At 41.3% G+C, this 20,470-nt stretch overlaps 1 protein-coding gene across 1 annotated transcript in view; it reads right to left on the minus strand.

Annotated features, from left to right (window-relative positions):
- The window catches only part of LOC132824716 (IQ motif and SEC7 domain-containing protein 3-like), a 142,085-nt gene that overhangs the window by 73,738 nt on the left and 47,877 nt on the right, over positions 1–20,470 (minus strand). The window contains exons 5-6 of the mRNA XM_060839388.1: positions 14,614–14,780; positions 5,911–6,050 (exon numbers count right to left, since the gene is read on the minus strand). Coding sequence (XP_060695371.1) covers positions 5,911–6,050; positions 14,614–14,780 — 307 coding nt within the window. The remainder of the gene's footprint in view (positions 1–5,910; positions 6,051–14,613; positions 14,781–20,470) is intronic.

Below are 20,470 nucleotides of genomic sequence, written 5' to 3' on the forward strand. Positions count from 1 at the left end.
CCAATGCACAGGTTTGAGGAAATGGGATTGAATAAAAGCAATTTCTGCTTTCAAAGTTGAAGGGAATTCAGCTGGTAGAAAATAACTTCCATTTACTTTTCACTGTATTGAGTTCCATTGAATCAAATCACTTCTCATGTTCTACATTATATAGGATTTCAGTAGGATAAATTAGCTGACATAAACCTTTATGTCTCAAGCTGTGCAAAATAAATAATATTCATTAAACAACTGGTCATACTTCAGCATCAGTGATGAGCTATTGAACAACTGGTCAGGGTGCTAGCCTCAGTTCAGTTGTTGCACTCCTGTCACTTAGAGGGAAGGCTGTGGTTTTATGATCTATATCATAGATAAGCCTAAAATCAGATACTTTAGTGCAAAAGAGAGAGCTGCATTGTTGAAGGTTCTAACTTTTAATGAGAATTTTACAAATACAAAGATTTTTATATTTTAAACTGACTGATTCATTTATGGTAAAAGGGAGGGATGAAGGTTGTGCGATTTGTTTTGAATTCTGCTGACCAGCCTGGTGGCTAGGTGTTAACGATTAAGATTAGATTCCTCACAGTGTGGAAACAGGTCCTTCGGCCCAACCAGTCCACACCAACCCTCCGAAGAGTTACCCACCCAGACCCATTTCCTTGACTAATACACCTAACACTATGGGCAATTTAGCATGGCCAGTGCAGCTGACCGGCACATCTTTGGACTGTGGGAGGAAACCAGAGCACCCAGAGGAAACCCACACAGACACGGGGAGAATGTGCAAACTCCATACAGACAGTCACCCGAGGTGGAATCGAACCTGGGACCCTGGTGCTGTGAGGCAGCAGTGCTAACAACTGAGCCACCATGCCGCCCCATGGTGTATGAGGATGTTTACATGGAAGAATGTGCAAAGTATTCACATCCATAAACAATGGCCAGAAAAGCTGTGCCAATGGTGAGTAAACTTCATTTCCAAGATCCACTGTGATATTAAGAATGCTCGTCTTTGTAAATGGTTATATTTTAATTTGTTGACTTAATTCCAAGCTACAATGAAGTAGGGGGTTGCAAAAATGGCTAATTAGCATTTCTACATGGCTAAAAGAACCATACGATTCATATTCCCGAGAAGATAGGCTTTCAGATGTGGGAGTCCATAGGAAGGCATTATAAAATGTAGATTTTCCTAAATCTCACTGAATATTTCAGACACAGTGAATTGACAAGAATCAGAGGGATGGAGTTGGAGACAGCAGAAGGATTGAGGTAGCAAGTTCACCATACAAACTTGAAGTGGAACTCATGCTTGGATTGAAAAGACCAAGCTCTTAAATGTAGCTGGAAGGATCACATAGCTTTAGCTAAATGGAGGAATTTCAAATTCACCTATTATAGTGGATGTCAATTCTTGGAATGGTAGTTATTTGGAAGAGAAATGAATAAAGGACCTAAGAATAGCTTTGGATTACTTACTGGATAACAAATTGTCCATTTAAGAGTAAAGCTTAACCTAGAGGCAACAATTTGGACATAGCCTACTTAATTTTTGTCAATCTTTTCTGTAGTTTAAAGAATAGGTTGTTGACTTAAATAGTGTATACTCCACGTTAATTTAGTTGGGGTGACACAGTAAAAATCTTAAACCTTGAAATATTGTTTAGGATCCATTTATTTGTTCATTGGAAGTTCAAATTAAACATTTTCAATCTCTACAGGGATTATTACAGACATGTTTGCTTTCTCAAGGTTAGGTAAAATATTATATGGCATTATTCCAGTGTTCCAGCCAATATTTATCCTACTAGTAGAAACATCAAAACAAGCTCATCATGGGAAAGTGAAAGGTTCTGAAAAGCAAGTTCTTCCAAATCTTAATCCAAATATAATTCAGATTTAATTACAAATTAATTTATTTGACTTCAAATGTAAATATTACTTACACAACCTACTTTCTGCAATATTCTGTATGTTATTTAGTACAAAATTCAATGCTCATGCATCTTCCATATTAGACTGGTGACAACACTAAACACATAGCAACTTTACCATAAATATTTCTGTTTGCCAACACAACAAACACTCTATAATTCTACCAGAAAATAATTCTACAACACACTTACAATGTTTTGTCAATTTGGTAACATGTACAAGGGCAAGTGTTTTTATTTTCCATTATTTTATTTCTGCCTGTAAATAAGATACACTGAAGTTCATTAAAGTTGAAAGACTGCTTTATTGGCCACTAAGCAAGTAGAATGTGTTGGATATCTGAAATGGGTCATAAAATGTTTTGAATAGTTGATACTTTAGATTTTTAACCTGGATTGTATTGGTCTGAAGCAAATCCCACAGGCTGGATTTGATTCATGAGCATCGAAAGAGTAATGATCGCAACTGTTTTGTATTGCGTTAGAATAAGAAGCTTGTAAATCCAGTGGCAGGTTGGGGTAGTCAAAACTATTAAATGAAATTGTGTTCAGGTTTATGGAATCTTAGTACTCATTTCTTTCAGACCACAAATATCTTGACTACTAAAAGAAAACTCCATTCTGTATTTTAAATCTTCCACAAAAACATGTGCTGCCAATTTTGATAAATCTCTTTTGGTTTCCAATTAATGAACATTTTAGGGAAAAATGTGATGAGGTTTTGAGATAGGCAGACAGCCCTGCTACATGTAAATACTGGTAAGAATTACAATTACAATCTAGTACCACAACACACAGTTAGTGGACCATGACAATTTCCTATTCTCTAGTGTCAGGATCACACACTTTGGACCAGGGGAGTGCAAATCACAATGTCATCTACTCTAACTTACATAAAACATTTAACTGATATAAATATAATGATTTAATACCAAATCATCCTTACAGCCCTCTTGGATGATAATAACAATGTTCAATTAATCAATCAGTTTAAAACTGGGAACTCATGCCTAGAATTTAGGTGGAAATTATTTTGAATTAAGCTATTAGGATATTTTATGACATATCTCCAGGACAGGTGAGACTTGAACCTATACCTTCTGGCCCAGGGAATATAGATTGATATTTAGAATCTTTAAGATCATTCAGGTGATCATAAAAATAATGTGAGATGTAGCTGAGCAAGATAAAGACTCTGGAGAAAATGCAGGAGCAAGTAGGCAATTTTGTTCTAGGATCAGGAGTTTTAATTATGTGGAGAAACTAGAAAACTGATCTTGTTTGCATTAAAGCAGAGAATGTTAATGGATGATTGAATATAAGGGTGTGTGTGTGTGTGTGTGTGTGTGTGTGTGAGAGAATGTCACACTGAATCATGGGAAAGCTTTCAATCCTCACAAAATCGAAGCCCACTCTGCCTACTTCTCTTTTCTAAGAGAAAATGAGATATATTCAGCTTCCTTGAAATAAACATTTTCAACAAACATTTCCCCCACCTAGCCCATATGCTGCCTAATGCAACAGTGACTGGCAAACTGGAACATTTTATAATACTTCCAGATCTGAGCTGGAAAGTGGCAGAAACATAGAGCAGAATTTTTCCCTTCCTGCTAAGGGATGAGTGATGGTGAAAAAGATAGTAAAACATGGTGAGAATGAAAAATCCAAATTCTCAATGTTGAGAAATAATTTCCTAATGTTCCCCTCAGGCTTTAAATGGTGATTTCAAAATCTCATTGCTGAGACGAGACCCCATTGATTCCAAATATTTGCATCTTTTAAAATCCCAAATCACCTTTTGTATGTGCCACTTCCCATTCTCCTCTTCTCGATCAAGAACCTAGATGGCATGTTCTATGGCCCCCCCCCATCTCCTCAACCCTTCATTTCAGGTAGATCATCCAAGTGCAGTGGAGACATCAGTCAGTTGTGGTCAGTTGCAACTGTCCCAGCAAGTCAATATGGAGGATCTGCCATAGTGAGTCCTGAGGCTTATGGCTACGGAACTTATTAGAGGGCCATCCATGGAGTTCTGCAGAAAGTAGGCAGTTCATGTCTGGGGATAGATTTCATTCTATTGAGTAACTGTAATGGGGGAAATTAGAAAGAGTAGGGAACAACCTCATAGAATCATAGCCCCCCCCCCCCCCCCCCCCCCACCCCCCCCCCCCCCGCGCCCCACACACACATTATGGAAAGAGATCATTCAGCCCATTGAATCTGCACTGACTCTTTAACAGCACCCCATCCAGACACAGCCACAGCCCCAGCCCCAGCCCCAGCCCCAGCCCCAGCCCCCTAACCTGTCCGTGTGACCGCACATTTCATCTAGCCTCCACACTAATGGACACTATGGGGCAATTTACCATAGCTAATCCACCTAACCTGCACATATTTGCACTTCACAGTGAATGGGAGGGGACCAGGAGCTCTGGAAAGGGGTTGGTACAAGTTACGATAGCTCTGGCCTCTACAAGACAAGGTGCTAGGCCGACAAGAGCATGGGAATTTCCAATGTCATGTTCTCTAGACATAAAGTGGGTACATTAATGATTATACAAAGGGGTTCAACTGAAATGGGGGTGGTAAAAGGTTCATTGGAACTACAAGGGAAACAACAGAAAGGAGAACATGAAGAGTCTGAGGGAATCTGTGTTTCATAGGAGAGCCTGCAAATCACTCATGGAAACACAAAGTTGGAACCTAGCCATTTTGGATCAAAATTCAACTGCACAATAAATGGCTGCCATTACACAAAGTGGATGAGTAACATTGTGTTCTTTCTTTGAGGATTGAATAAATATCTTGGAATTGAGATCCTGCTCAGGTCATTTGCATTAAATGTGTCACCACTAATTCAGTAATGCTCCCTATTTGGCTTCAAGTTGCACTTCATCAGGAGAGCATTCATTGTCCAAAAACATGAAATAAATATTATGGCCTCAAGCAAGCATGAGCATTATATTGCCTCCTTGTTAAATGAGTTAAGCAGGCATGATAAAACAACTGAAGGTCCCATTTAGCAGTCACATCCACAGCTGGCAGTGGATGAAAATGTTTCACAAGTACAAGGTTCTTGAACTGAAATGGAACAAGAGGTCATGGATATTGAGTGAGAGGAGATAGGTTCAAAACTGAGATGAAGAGAAACTACTTCTGTCAGAGGGTTATGGATTGTGGAACTCACAGCCCCAGAGTGCAATCAGGGCAGAATCAATCAACAGATTCAAAAAAAGAAATAGATATGTTTCTGATAAAAAGACGGATAAAGGACTATGGGGAGCAGGCAGGAAAGTGGAGTTGAGACTAGGAGAAGATCAGCCATATCATGTTAAATGGTGGAGTGGGGCTCAAAGGACTGGACTGCCTACTCCTGCTCCTAATTCCTATGTTCCTATATATGGGAGCAAAGATGTGGCCTGTGAAGTTGAAGGAAGCCTTCTCTTTTGGGGATGGTACGGAGGCACTATCATGTTTCCATACTGGGAGTGCAGGCAGTATTATAGTGGCACCCTGACAGAACATTGCTCCCAATGTAGCTTTGACGATGTAAAGTATAATGTAATAAAATTACATTTCTTAGAGTTCCTTCTGGAAGTATGGCAATGGCTTCCTTCAGAAGAGTACATTCCTCATTGTGTGAGGGTATACATTTTGTTTCCCAAAGGCAAAATCTATCTAAACCTTTGCCATCAGTTGGATGTGTTCCTTCAGCTCTCACCCAGACCACTGGAAGAATTGACAGAGAGAGGTCAGACATTTCATCTTGAGGGTTAAATGGAAAACTCTCATCCAGCTGCAAAGCAGGGGATTTGAGAAAAGCCAGTAACCAAATCATTGTTATTATAGATGATACATGACAACAAGTTGATCATTAAGGGCATGAAAAGGAAAAATAAAATCTGGAAGAACTAAACTTGCAGCTCACTACTATTATTCCTCTCAAGTTATAACAGAGACACAAGTAGTCAATAAAATTCAGTGAACTTACTGCTTTCATCCCCACGATTGATTTTTCTACCTTGGTAACATATGTCACATGATCTTCATTGGACTTCAATTCTTTCTGTTGAATTCGCTCATAAATACCAACAACCATCTCACGAGGAATGTCCACTCCATCATCCACACCTCATTAGTAAATGGAAAAGGATGAGAAGACAGGAATATTATGTAAATTTAAGGAAGTTGGATTCAATTTTAAGATAAATTATCCACTTCTGCAGTCTGTATATTTAAACATGTTTATAGTTGAAAATAAATGTTGGGCATGCACAGACATGAAAAATAAGGTTTTTTTTTACTGATCTTGCTGGAAGGATCTTTATTCTTAGGTATTCAGGCAGTGATTCAAAGTACAGGGTTTTTTTTACAGTTAAATATAGTATTGTACTTACTAGTCACTTCTTCTGTTTGAGGTAAGAGTGGAGGGAGAGGGCTGAGGTCAGGTAATTATGAATCTAAACAACAAATGGTAATGATCCAATTCCTGTTGATTGGTTAGGGCATTTTCCAATGGCATTTTCACTTTAATTTTGAGCACTCACTCAAGTGGAACGAATCCCAAGTTAAAATTAATTCCATTTCATAAAAATCCAATTAAAATTGCACTGTTGCAATTGTGTTATATCCAAATCTGTCAGCCAGAATTCTCATGTGGGCGGTTTTATTGCTGTGTTGTCCTTCTGCTCATTAATGTCAAATGATCTTTAACTTGCTGTAACTTGCTTCCAGACTCATCATTAGCCTGGAGAGCAGTTTGGAAACAAGAAAACCACCTTTCATTGGCTGGTCATCATCAAAAAAGATGGAGCCACATTCTGGTGTAACGTTTAAATTCCAGCAGCTAGTTAGAGGAGAACAGCATTTTCAACAGGAAGGCTATAACAGCAGGGGCCTCAAAATACCAACAGGTAATAAGGTCCTCAGATTTCCCAATAAATCAGGTCCTCCTGTGTAAATATTTTAACTTTTTAAAATAACTTGTGAACTCATTTTCAGTCCTCCACTATTAGTGACACTGTTATCAGCTGACATCTCTTCTGGAATTTCAGGAGGTTCTTCCCTACAACACCACAATTTCACCCAGAACCCTCTCTGTACGTCTCCTTAAAACTTATAATTTTGGCAAAGCTTTTGGTCATCTAACCTTTTCAGCTCACCAAGTGATTCAGGGACAAAATTTGTTTCATATCCTAGAAACATTTCAGGGTGGGTTACCATCTCAAAGACATTAATAAATGAGGTTGTTGTTGGCAGCATGAAAGTAAAGGTATAGCTAACAAGTAAAAGCAGCTCTGTGTGAGAGAGAGAGAGATTGATGCGGGACACTTGGAACACTCACAACCCAAAGGCAGTTAGTTCACCTTGCTACACAACAAAGATTTTCAGGCAATGCAGAAAGAACTGAAATGGCCAAGGTTAAATCAAGACTCTAGTGTTAACCCAGATTATCAACAATTTGTACAGCTTCACTCATTTCATTACCTATTACAAATCTTCTGATTAAGATGCCAATGTTTCAACCCGTAAAGCAACTTCTTCATGTAAAAGCACAAGGACATAAGAAGAAAGAGCAAGAGTAAGCCATTCAGCTCTATAATCTGTCAGTCAATAACATTATGGCTAATCTTCCATATCAATTCCACCTTCCTGCCTAATCCCATATCCTTTAATTTTCCGAGTACCTAAAACTATGTTAAGAACGTGTTCAATGTTTGCACATACATAGTACCTTGGAACAGAGAACCCCAAAAAAATGGAGCAAAAGAATGGAGGAAAAAAATGTCTCCTCATCACAGTCCTCAGGCTAGTTCCTTATTCCAAGAACATAACCCGATGTCCTAGATTCCTGATGAAGGGCTCACACTCGAAAAGTAATTCTCTTGCTCCATGGAAGCTGCCTGACCTGCTGTGCTTTTCCAGCACCACACTCTCGACTCTGGTCTCCAGCATCTGCAGTCCTCACTTTCTTCTAGGTGATTTTAAACTTAGAGCGAATCCTCTTCCAAGGATGCCAACTTGAAGAAGTTCTCCTCCTCCCTCTACTAGGATTTTGGTGAGTGTCTCTCTCTCTGTGACTGTACACCTTCCCCACCGCACCCCCCCCCCCGCCCAGGTCATCTTCTCTGCCCTGAACCTCTTCAGCTACATCCTGAAGCAGACTCGCTACCGCAGCCACATCTCCTTCCTCAGTGCCTGCTTATGGAACCAATTGATCTCACATGGACGCCAGACTACATTCAGACCAGCACAAGTTGGACCTGAATAGGACAACCAGTACCTACAACAAATCCAAAACTTCCAGAAATGGTTCTCCTTCCAGATCCTCCGCTCCACATTTGCAGCCACGCGCTGCCACTACTCTCTCTACAGTCAACCTTGCCACAGCTCAGGAACACACTCTCCCAGACTTGCAAAGAACCTCTGCTGTTTTACGTCCTCAGAAGAATTCACACACTCAACAAATGCTTTTTCTCCACCACATCAGACATAAATGAATGTAAGTACAACAAACTTTCAATTACTTACCTCAGCACTGAGGTTTCCTCGACCATTTCAGAACTTTCTCCAGAACTACTCAGACACATTAGCCATGCAGCCACTCCAACCACCACCACCGCAGTGAGCAATGACATCACTTCTGTCCCCATTGCTCCATACACCACAATCACTGCCAACCATGCTGCCTCTGTAATTGCCATCCAGACAACCACCTCTGCGATAACCAGGAAGCTGAATGCCTCCGTGACCGCTGCAGGATCCTCCATTACTACAAAGGCCACAAGATCCACCACCGCCAGATCCGACCTGTACATCACTTCCGCTCCCACAGTTGCAAATGCCATCACTCCTGTCCTCAGAAATGTCACTCACCGGAACATTGATGATGACATTGCCAATGTCACTTCTACACCCAGTAATATCGTGCACCAGAACTCAACCAACAGCATTGCTGATGTCAACATCACTTCCACCCCTTAGTACCACTGTGGGCCCCACATCCGCCTCCACAATGAGCATCACTTCCGTGCGTGACATCACTCCTGATCCCTTAACCACGCCCACTCCAGTGGCCATCTCTGCCCCCACTCCCAGCTCCAGCCCCACACCAGGTCCAAGCTCACAGCCCTGCAATGTATTTACCATATCCCCACACCTCCCACTCGCTGAAGATGAGCAATCAGTCTGATTCCTGATCAAGGACTTATGCCTGAAATGCCGATTCTCCTGCTCCTCGCATGCTGCCTGACCTGCTGTGCTTTTCCAGCGCCACACTCTCAACTCTGATCTCCAGCATCTGCAGTCCTCATTTTCTCCTAGTTGATTTCCTCGCCAGGGGAACTATCCTTTCAGCATCTCTTCTGTCAAACCAATTAAGAATTTTATCATTTTCAATTCAATCGTCTCTCATACATCTAAACAGAATAAGGGCTAATCACTCTGCCACTAGTAACTTCTCAAGAATTTGGGCTTGTACCTGATATGTACAGCCTCACCTTCACACACTTGCCAATGCTACGAGCTTTTCTTTCATATCCCACAGCTCCCACCTAATTGCAGATATTCAGCTCTAGCTTACAACCTAAATACACTGCAGCACACCCATTGACATTCTTGCCTTTCTTTTGGGACAAGGACAGGAGGTGACAGCACAGAAACAGTTGATATAGGTACATCTGCAATTCCACAGTCCCCACTAATAATTATGTTATGAATTATTCAGAGTGCAGAGACCGCAGCTTTTGCCACCAGAGTTGTCATGAACACATAGGATGATGATATGTTCCTAATGTATGCCCATTCTCAATTCTTATTTCATCCTTTTCCCAAATTCTGGCAGGAATTACACACTACAGATGTTAAAAATCACAAAACACCACAAAAGTCCAATAGTCTTACTTGTTGTGTGATTTTTAACCTTGTCCATCAAATCTGCAGATGGTGTGACCGTACACATTTTGTATCCATCACCATACTGTTTCCCCTTTTCCCTCAGTCCAGCCTTCCCCTTCTGCATTTATGTTTACTGATACCCAAGATCTGTCCTCTGGTCATCCTCATGATGAAGGATGAGACAGGAGTAGAAAACTGTGGAAGAAGAACCCATACATGATACTCACAGGGCCCAATTCAGATGTTGGAACTGCACAGATCTCAGAGGGTAATACAGTGATGAGAATGCTATTTGGTCCAAATAGACTGTCCTTATGTATATCTGGATCCTCTTCATTCTATTTACATCATCTCTGCCAAATAGCATGCCTTCTTAATCCTTATTTCTCTCATGTACTTGTCTACTTTCCCTTTGAGAACAACTTAACTACTGTATTTGCCTCAACCATCCATGTAACAGCAAATTCTACATGCTGTCCTCTCCCTGATGGAAGAAATGTCTACTTTCTCTCCTGAATTTGTTAGCAATTATGCATTCATGACCCTTACCTTTGATTTACTCAAAAGCGGAAACAAACAATCCATCTCTCTCTGTTCAATCCGTTTATAGAGGTTTTATTTTTAAATTAACATATCTCCCTGAGGTCTTTACTCAAGAAAACAAGTTTGTCCAATATTTTCTGCTAGTTGTAATTTCTCAGTTCTTCCAAATCTTTTCAGTCCTTACTCTAGTGCTTCTCATGTCTTTTATCATATTGAAATTAAAATCATGCACAATATTCAATGCAGTAAATTCAATGCATAAGATTAATTTCACCATCTTTGAGGTTTATATCCCGAAATAAAGGTAAAGTCACCATAGGCAAACCGGCCCATTGGGTTGCTCTCTCATTAGACAGAGATGGCCAGTGGAGGTTTCACCTGAGGATCACCACACCTCGGACGAGGGGCAAAGTTGAGAAGGCTAGTCCTTCATGACAACCTCAGCTGGCACTGGAGTTGAACCTACACTTCAGCACTCTAGAAATAAATCTCAATGTTCTTTGACATTTTTAATTGCCTGTAATGTTACTTTTAATGATTTCTTCAGGTCTCTCTCAATCCCTTTGCACTTTTACCTCATTCAGTTTCTTATTTTCTGAGGTGTACATTATGTTTTTATATTTCCTACCAAAGAACATCACCCCACATTTATTAGTGTTAAAGTTAATTTGTCACTTTACTGCCTGCACTGAAGATTTCAAACAACATTTAAGGTGACCTACTCTTGGGAATTAAGGCAGGGCAGGTGACTGAGGTGTCAGTGGGGGAGCACTTTGGGGCCAGCGACCATAATTCTATTCGTTTTAAAATAGTGATGGAAAAGGATAGACCAGATCGAAAAGTTGAAGTTCTAAATTGGAGAAAGGCCAATTTTGACAGTATTAGGCAAGAACTTTCGAAAGCTGATTGGAGGCAGATGTTCGCAGGTAAAGGGACAGCTGGAAAATGGGAAGCCTTCAGAAATGAGATAGCAAGAATCCAGAGAAAGTATATTCCTGTCAGGGTGAAAGGGAAGGCTGGTAGATATAGGGAATGCTGGATGACTAAAGAAATTGAGGGCTTGGTTAAGAAAAAGAAGGAAGCATATGTCAGGTATACACAGGATAGATTGAGTGAATCCTTATAAGGGTATAAAGAAAGTAGGAGTACACATAAGAGGGAAATGAGATGGGCAAAACGGGGACATGTGATAGCTTTGGCAAATAGAATTAAGGAGAATCCAAAGGGTTTTTACAAATATATTAAGGACAAAAGGGTAACTAGGGAGAGAATAGGGCCCCTCAAAGATCAGCGAGGCGGCCTTTGTGTGGAGACACAGAAAATGGGGGAGATACTAAATGAATATTTTGCATCAGTATTTACTGTGGAAAGGATATGGAAGATGTAGACTGTAGGGAAATAGATGGTGACATCTTGCAAAATGTCCAGATTATAGATGAGGAAGTGCTGGATGTCTTGAAACGGTTAAAGGTGAATAAATCCCCAGGACCTGATCAGGTGTACCCTGAGAACTCTGTGAGAGGTTAGAGAAGTGATTGCTGGGCCTCTTGCTGAGATATTGAATCATCGATAGTCACAGGTGAGGTGCTGGAAGACTGGAGGTTGGCAAACGTGGTGCCACCGTTTAAGAAGGGCGGTAAAGACAAGCTAGGGAACTATAGACTGGTGAGCCTGACCATAAGACCATAAGACATAGGAGTGGAAGTAAGGCCATTCGGCCCATCGAGTCCACTCTGCCATTCAATCATGGTTGATGGGCATTTCAACTCCACTTACCAGCATTCTCCCCGTGGCCCTTAATTCCTTGTGACATCAAGAATTTATCAATCTCTGACCTCAGTGGTGGGCAAGTTGTTGGAAGGAATCCTGAGGGACAGGATGTACATGTATTTGGAAAGACAAGGAATGATTCGGGATAGTCAACATGGCTTTGTGCATGGGAAATCATGTCTCACAAACTTGATTGAGTTTTTTGAAGAAGTAACAATGATGATTGATGAGGGCAGACCAGTAGATGTGATCTATGTGGACTAGTAGGTACATCCACATACTGAATCAGAAAATTGTCTTGTACGCACTTAAGCAATTCCTCTCCATCTAAACCTTTAATACTATGACAGTCCCAGTCAATGTTTGGAAAGTTAAAATCCCCTACCATAACTACTCTAATTTTCTTACAGATAGCTGAGATCTCCTTACAAGTTTGTTTCTCAATTTCCCTCTGACTATTAGGGGGTCTATAATACAATTCCAATAAGGTGATCATGCCTTTCTTATTTCTCAGTTCCACCCAAATAACTTCCCTAGATGTATTTCCAGGAAAATCCTAGCTCAGCACAGCTGTAATGCTATCCCTTATCAAAAATGCCACCTCCTCCCCACCTCCCCCCCCTCCCCCCCCACCCCCTCCACCCACCTCTTCTCTTGCCTCCCTTTCTATCCTTCCTGTAGCATTTGTGTCCTGGAACATTAAGCTGCCAGTCCTGCCCATCCCTGAGCCATGTTTCTGTAATTGTTATGGTATCCCAGTCCCATGTTCCTAACCATGCCCTGAGTTCATCTGCCTTCCCTGTTAAGCCCCTTGCATTGAAATAAATGCAGTTTAATTTATTAGTCCTACCTTGAACTTATACACTTAATGGTAAGGTCCTAGGGAGTGCTGCTGAACAAAGAGACCTTGGAGTGCAGGTTCATACCTCATTGAAAGTGGAGTCACAGGTAGATAGGATAGTGAAGAAGGCATTTGGTATGCTTTCCTTTATTGGTCAGAGTATTGAGTACAGAAGTTGAGAGGTCATGTTGCGGCTGTACAGGACATTGGTTAGGCCACTGTTGGAATATTGCGTGCAATTCTGGTCTCCTTCCTATCGGAAAGATGTTGTGAAACTTGAAAGGGTTCAGAAAAGATTTATAAGGATGTTGCCAGGGTTGGAGGATCTGAGCTACAGGGAGAGGCTGAACAGGTTGGGGCTGTTTTCCCTAGAGCGACGGAGGCTGAGGAGTGACCTTATAGAGGTTTACAAAATTATGAGGGGCATGGATAGGGTAAATAGGCAAAGTCTTTTCCCTGGGGTCGGGGAGTCCAGAACTAGAGGGCATAGGTTTAGAGTGAGAGGGGAAAGATATAAAAGAGGTGTGAGGGGCAACTTTTTCACGCAGAGGGTGATAAGTGTATGGAATGAGTTGCCAGACGATGTGGTGGAGCCTGGTACAACTGCAACATTTAAGAGGCTTTTGGATGGGTATATAAATAGGAAGGGTTTGGAGGGATGTGGGCCGGGTGCTGGCAGGTGGGACTAGATTGGGTTGGATTATCTGGTCGGCATGGACGGGTTGGGCCGAAGGGTCTGTTTCCATGCTGTACATCTCTATGACTATGTCCCCAGTTTACTTGCATTATTTTCACATTTTGAAAGAAAGTGTCTTGTTTCTGCATCCAAATTATTAATACAAATTCTAAATAACAATGGTCCCAGCAGAAATCCTTCAGCCTTACTCTTTATTTTCTATTGTTTTAGCCAATCTGCTAACCTTTCAGCTAATTGTTCCAGATTTCATGTGGTCTGGCCCTTTGAAAATACAATTATGTAACATCTATTGTATTACTCCTGTCTTCCTTTAGTTTTGCTAGTGCATTCTTCATTTTCTCCCTTTTATGCCAATGTGCTCATGTTGTTTTTAGGATCATCATCCAATTAAAAGCTTTGTTCACTTCAGTAAAAACTGAGGTGAAGTAGTTAATCAATACTTCTACCATTTCACTGAATCACAGACATATTATGGTGCAGAAGGAGGCCAGTCAGCCCATTGTGCTGTACTGGCTCATTAAGTCAGCATCATTACTTGTTGTCAATCCCATTGTTTTGTCCCCATTCCCCAGCAAATCGTTTTTATCCAATTTTTTGGTCATTGCCTGCTCAACCTTCAGTGCCCCTATTCTAATGTTAATTTTCTTTCAGTTATTCATGTCAATACCCCTTTGATTTCCTTGAATTATGATTATTGAATGTCCCTCATCAGAAATGGAGTTACCTACACTGAACTCAAAGTTGCAGGGCACAAAACTTAAAGCGGGTAACACTGGAAAGCTGGCAAGAGTCCCTACCAGGTTGCAGCACTCATCGGGTATTCAAATGGCCAGCAGTGACTCAGAGGCAGAGTTGTTACCAGTTGAACCACAAGACCTCTATTCATTTGTCTCAGTAAAATATTTGCTGAATGCCAGTGTTTCTAAATGTTAGTTAACGACACTCACCTCGTAAATTACGGATGAAGTCTTCCAGCATCATTTTTCGATCGGGTTTGATGTTGGGGCTATACATGTCTGTGTTAAGTAAAATGATAGCAAAGGCTAAGATGAAGATGGTGTCTGGGTTGTGAAACTGCTGAACCACGTCTGGGTTGCACATGCAATAACGTTGACTGAAAGAAACAGACAGAATAGTTAATAATAATTGGAATCATACATTGATGAGTGATTTATTGACTCAAGTCTTTACTGCTATTCACAATGGAGCAAGAAGCCTGTAAAATCTAAAACATATTTTGTAGGAAAATTGACAGGACCGAATAAGTCAATCCTCCCCTGAAGGGTACACCAAAGTAATGAGCTGACTTTTCTTGTGCTTGATTTAGTCAAAATCTTAATCATTTGCCCAGTGGGTCAATGAAGCTCCAGTTGTATAGAACATAAGGAGACAGGAGATCAGTCATTGGCTTTGTTGACATTAATTCAAGAAATACTCCTTCCAATGGCACTATTATCATTTCAACATAAGTACCCATGGACTGTTAATACCACAGAGCTAGTTGTGCAGCTTCGTGCTGCTACATACAGACATTTTATGGACAGATTCACTTGTCAGCAAAATGCATTATCAAGCTTCTTACATCAGCCAAAAACATGTTGGTCTGTTGTAAGCTTTCTGCTTGTGTGGGAAGTTAATCTTAAAACTTGTGAAATGCTGTTGCAATTCAGAGCCAAGGGGACCATCGGCCAATTTTACCTAGATCTCTGTGGAATTTAGACGAAAAGAAATCTATCTCCTGTGGTCTTGTGCATATTGGCAGGATTTTTACGTAATTGAGAGGGTAGGAACAGGGATGGGATCATTTTGGATCAGTATGCTGATTTCCAGGCACAAAACCGTCTGCTGACAACCAAAGGAAGCAACCCATCAGATTAGATTAGATTACTTACAGCATGGAAACAGACCCTTTGACCCAACAAGTCCACACCGACCCGCCGAAGCGCAACCCACCCATACCCCTACATTTACCCCTTCACCTAACACTACGGGCAATTTAGCATGGCCAATTCACCTGACCTGCACATCTTTGGACTGTGGGAGGAAACCGGAGCACCCGGAGGAAACCCACGCAGACACGGGGAGAAATGTGCAAACTCCACACAGTCAGTCGCCTGAGTCGGGAATTGAACCCGGGTCTCTGGTGCTGTGAGGCAACAATGCTAACCACTGTGCCACCATGCCGCCCTAGAAGTGATGAATGACCAGCTAAATCTCTGAATGCGTACAAATGTTAGTGGCTCCTTTTGAGTTCACTTTAGGAGACACAGGATGCACTTGGGATGTCAACTATGAAATGGAGTAGGCAGCGCAAAGATATTTGGAAGCAGATCAGAGTGGCACAATAGAAAGAGACAGCATTGAGGAAATGCTGAGAAAAGTCTCTCATTCAGAATGAGTTGTACAGCATCAAAAAATTATTGGCATCTCCTCAATCTTGTGAAGAGATGGGGTGGGTGTGTAGATTAGATTAGATTAGATTCCCGACAGTGTAGAAACAGGCCCTTCAGCCAACCAATCCACACTGACCTTCTGAAGAGAAGAGTAGTGTAGCTGGGTCACTCTGTTAACAAACCTTATGGGTTCATAATATGAAAGAGGAAGGGTCATGAAGTCTACATATTTCAATGGAAAAAGGGAAGGACATAGCAGGAAATTGGATTCAGTTACACTAACATCAGGCCAACTAGTGATGAAAAGCAGCATCTGCAGGTGCTGAGGTAGACTCTTAGAAAAAAGAAGCGCGGGGGTGAAGAACAAGAGGGAGGAGGACAATGAAGGTGATAGCAAGGTGTCCTGCCAAATGAGAAACTACCTGGACATGTTAAAGTATCAATGCCACAGAATGCTGTGCCTATCAAACCTTACTCCTTGCATGTCCTCGCTGAGAATGGTCCAAACATTTGAGGAGGTCACTATGATTAGGTCAGGAGACAAAGCATTCAACACAATGGCAGGAATACTCAAGTGACTGTGGTCTACCCAAGGGATATCCATTCTGCAGGACGTTTGGAGTGCTTCCTGAGTGAGAGCAACCTTCCAACAGCACAAACATGGCAAGGCTGCAGAGTCTGTATCTGACATATTCCTTTTCCAGGTAGAACATGAACACCCAAATATTGCACAAGATGACATGAATGCATGAAAGCCTGTGTGGAGAGCTTCATGGATTTGGTGTGGATGAATTAAGATAGACTGCGGACTGGTATCTCGGCAATGGGGTCTGGGACAATGGGGAAAGTTTGAAAGGCTACAGTAGTGACATTACAGCATGGTAGCTTCTGTTAGAGGATGTGACGCTACAAATCCCTCACTGGGGAGAGAGACAGATGATGGAGTCCCATGAGGCATGGCTTTTCATCATTATCCTCAGTCCTTTCATAGAATTCTTGATCACCAAGGAACCAGCTGGTATCACTCTATGCTTCCTTGCATCACTTGTATTACTGACTGTTTAATGTTACAATCTGCAACATGCACTCTACACATAGCTGTGCTTTGGCTCAGAGTAATGCTGAACATGGGTCTCCATGAGGTTAGTAGAATCATAGAGTCATAGCAATGTAAAACACAGAAACAGACCCTTCAGTCCAACTCGTCCATGCCAACCAGATATCAGAACCTAATCTAGACCCATTTGTCAGGTATAAATATTTTGCGTCAGTGTTGACTGTGGAGAAGGACATGGAAGATATAGAAAGTGGAGAAACAGATCGTGACATCTTGAAAAATGTCCATATTACAGAGGAGGTGGTACTGGGTGTCTTGAAATGCATAAAAGTGGATAAATCCCCAGGACCTGATCAGGTGTACCCTAGAACTCTGTGGGAATCTAGGGAAGTGATTGCTGGGCCTCTTGTTGAGATATTTGTAACATCGATAGTCACTGGTGAGGTGCCAGAAGACTGGAGGTTAGCTACCATACTGCCACTATTTAAGAAAGGTGGTAAGGAAAAGCCAGGGAACTATGGACCGGTGAGCCTGAAATTGAAGGTGGGCAAGTTGTTGGAGGGAATCCTGAAGGACAGGATTTACATGTATTTGGAAAGGCAAGGACTTACTAGGGATAGTCAGCATGGCTTTGTGCATAGGAAATCATGTCTCATGAACTCGATTAAGTTTTTTGAAGAAGTAACAAAGAGGATTGATGAGGGCAGAGTGGTAGATGTGATCTACATAGGCTTCAGTAAGGCATTCGACAAGGTTCCTCATGGGAGACTGACCACTCAGTGGAGGTGCTCATGCAGTCAAGGCATTGAGATATTTTGGATCACAACAGATAATTGGACTGTCATCTCATGACAGCACAGTGCCTCAGATAATTCCAACAATGCAGACACACATCTCTCTTTGGTTCTGCAGGCATAGCCATCTGTTTCATGATTCTTGAGGCTCTGCATCTCTGTTGTATCAAGCTATGCCATATATTGAGGTGGTCATGGAAGCAGGTGAATGCTGAGGCAGGCTTGTTTGAATAATATCCACCTTGATTCTCTGAGATTTTGGCCAAGTCATGTACCTCCATGCGTTCTCCATTCTCCTTCCTAACTCCAACGTCTCTCCCTTCCCTAATCACTCCATTGCCCTCTCCAAGTCCCCTCTTTCTCCCAATCCTTTCATGCCCATTCAATCAGCATGTAATATGCAAGAAACCAACAAGCCATATAATAACTTTGTCAAGTATTTGAAACACCTATGAAAAATAAGTAAGAAATTTCCCTTGAAAATCTGTTGCTCCTACAAGCTGAGAAAAGTGTTGATCCAAGCTATTCATAGTATCAATAGCAGAAGCTTTATCCATTCCACAATTCAAAACTGTCTAAATAAATAAAGAACATGGATAACCATGCTTACTGTAAACTCAAAAGATTTTAAACAATGAAAGCTAATCCTCCCTTGTGTAGTCTAAATGTCCCCCAACTGATGCGATTTCATTAGTGAGTCTCGGAGCTCAGCCAATCATTTAGAAAGTGGTCAGCTGGTGAAACCAATGACAGACCAAAGATCTCTATTGATAACTCCTGGATGGAGGTATTAGGGAACATGAAGGTGAATGGGCAGCATGAGCATGCATCAAGGTTTGGAGGCATAAAGGATATGAGAAGGAATGGGGAAAGTTTTTTAAGTTCATGTGTCAAAAGGTTCCTAATCAAAAGTATGGTTCATGATGCTTTGAAGAAGCCATGAAACGTGAGTTCTGGCAAAGCTGGCCTGACTCCAAGAAAATTGTGGGCATTAGAAGAAGCCCATCTTGTAGTGGAGAAGGATAGGTTTACAGTCCAGGATGTGAGGTCACAACCCACACCGATATCCAGCACCAGTGAAAATACTGGAAGTGAAATTGGGGCAGGAGATTTGAAACTGAGACATATTCACCATTTTAATGGTCTCTAAACTTGGCTCAGATCCCCAAAATCTGAGGTAATATCTATTAAGTTGCCAAATCTAATTGGATGTATTCTTGAAGACTTTATCACAAAACCACCTGCCCAGACTCCCATCCTCCCCACCGATCATCCAACATATCCATCCTTACCATTCGTCCATCTTTATCATCTTATGTAAGCCCTCAGGGTACAGAATGAGTTTCTTCTATTCCAGTTTAATGGGTTGCTAGGTCCAATGCATTGCATACAGACTCCTATGCAATGGGTGGTGTTTGGAGATTCAGATAGACAAGTTGTTAGGAGGTTTATGTTCTATCTCTGACTCCATGCTTCTAATGAGGTCTCTCAAAGTGTTTTGTAATTTCTGGAATGAATCTTCTGCATTTTGTTCAGTTACAAGCCAAAGCCTTCTACAAATTCTTCCTCAATTAAGACTGTGGTGAAACAAGACTGAATCATTGCAACAATCCACTTCTCCCTCCTCCTCACTATAATACTGGATCGCACTTCTAGTAAATTATCCACATGCATGCAGATAATTCATTGAATAAATGAAAAACTGTTCAATCAATTCCACTTGCAATCCAAAACTAAAATTCCTAACTTCAGGCATTTAGTTCCAGTATGCAGATGACTCTTGCATGTGCCCTCACTCAGAAACTAACCTCCAAATCATTGTCTGTTCCTTATTCAAAATTAAATGAGAAATGAATCTTTCACTGAACAATTGAAAAGCTAAGGCTCTCTTATCAACCAGTTCCCACAACACAACACCTCCCCTCCCCCCCATCCCCAACCCCATCAAATACAATCAATGGTGAGATCCAGGAAGATGTTGGCTATTTTCCATATTCCCCTTGATGAAGGCAGACAGATACACTGGAAGTTCTTATCACCTTCAGTGTGGCAGTTCAGCCTTTAGCCAGTTGAGGAAAAGAGTATTTGAGGAGTAGGATCCCAAAACCCAACACGACAGTGTACTGGGCAGTACTGATCGAAGTGTTCTTACATGTTTTGAAGACTTGGACAATCCATTGCTAGAAAATCCCAGAGAACCAAGAGGTATCATCACCTGCCCAAGCCAATTGGTAAGTGAGCAAATCTGCTTCAACCTATTGAATGATTTGTGAATGTCAGATATAGAGCCTTTGTTCTCCATGCACTATATTGTTATGACCATTGAAATTGTTCAAACAAAAATAAATTATTTAAAATGCACTCTGAAAGATTGTTCATAGCACTGTCCTGGAGATTAAACTTTAAATCCAAATGACTTAAAAGCAATATTGGAGGATTGACAACTCGGTGTGGACTTGTTGGGCCGAAAGGCCTGTTCCCACACTAAGTAATCTAATCTAATAAATGAAGGAATAAGGGTTACAGCTTTCTGCAATAATTTCCAAAGCTAAAAGAATAT

This window comes from Hemiscyllium ocellatum, chromosome 19, assembly GCF_020745735.1.
Source record: "Hemiscyllium ocellatum isolate sHemOce1 chromosome 19, sHemOce1.pat.X.cur, whole genome shotgun sequence".
In the NCBI taxonomy this organism is placed as follows: domain Eukaryota; kingdom Metazoa; phylum Chordata; class Chondrichthyes; order Orectolobiformes; family Hemiscylliidae; genus Hemiscyllium; species Hemiscyllium ocellatum.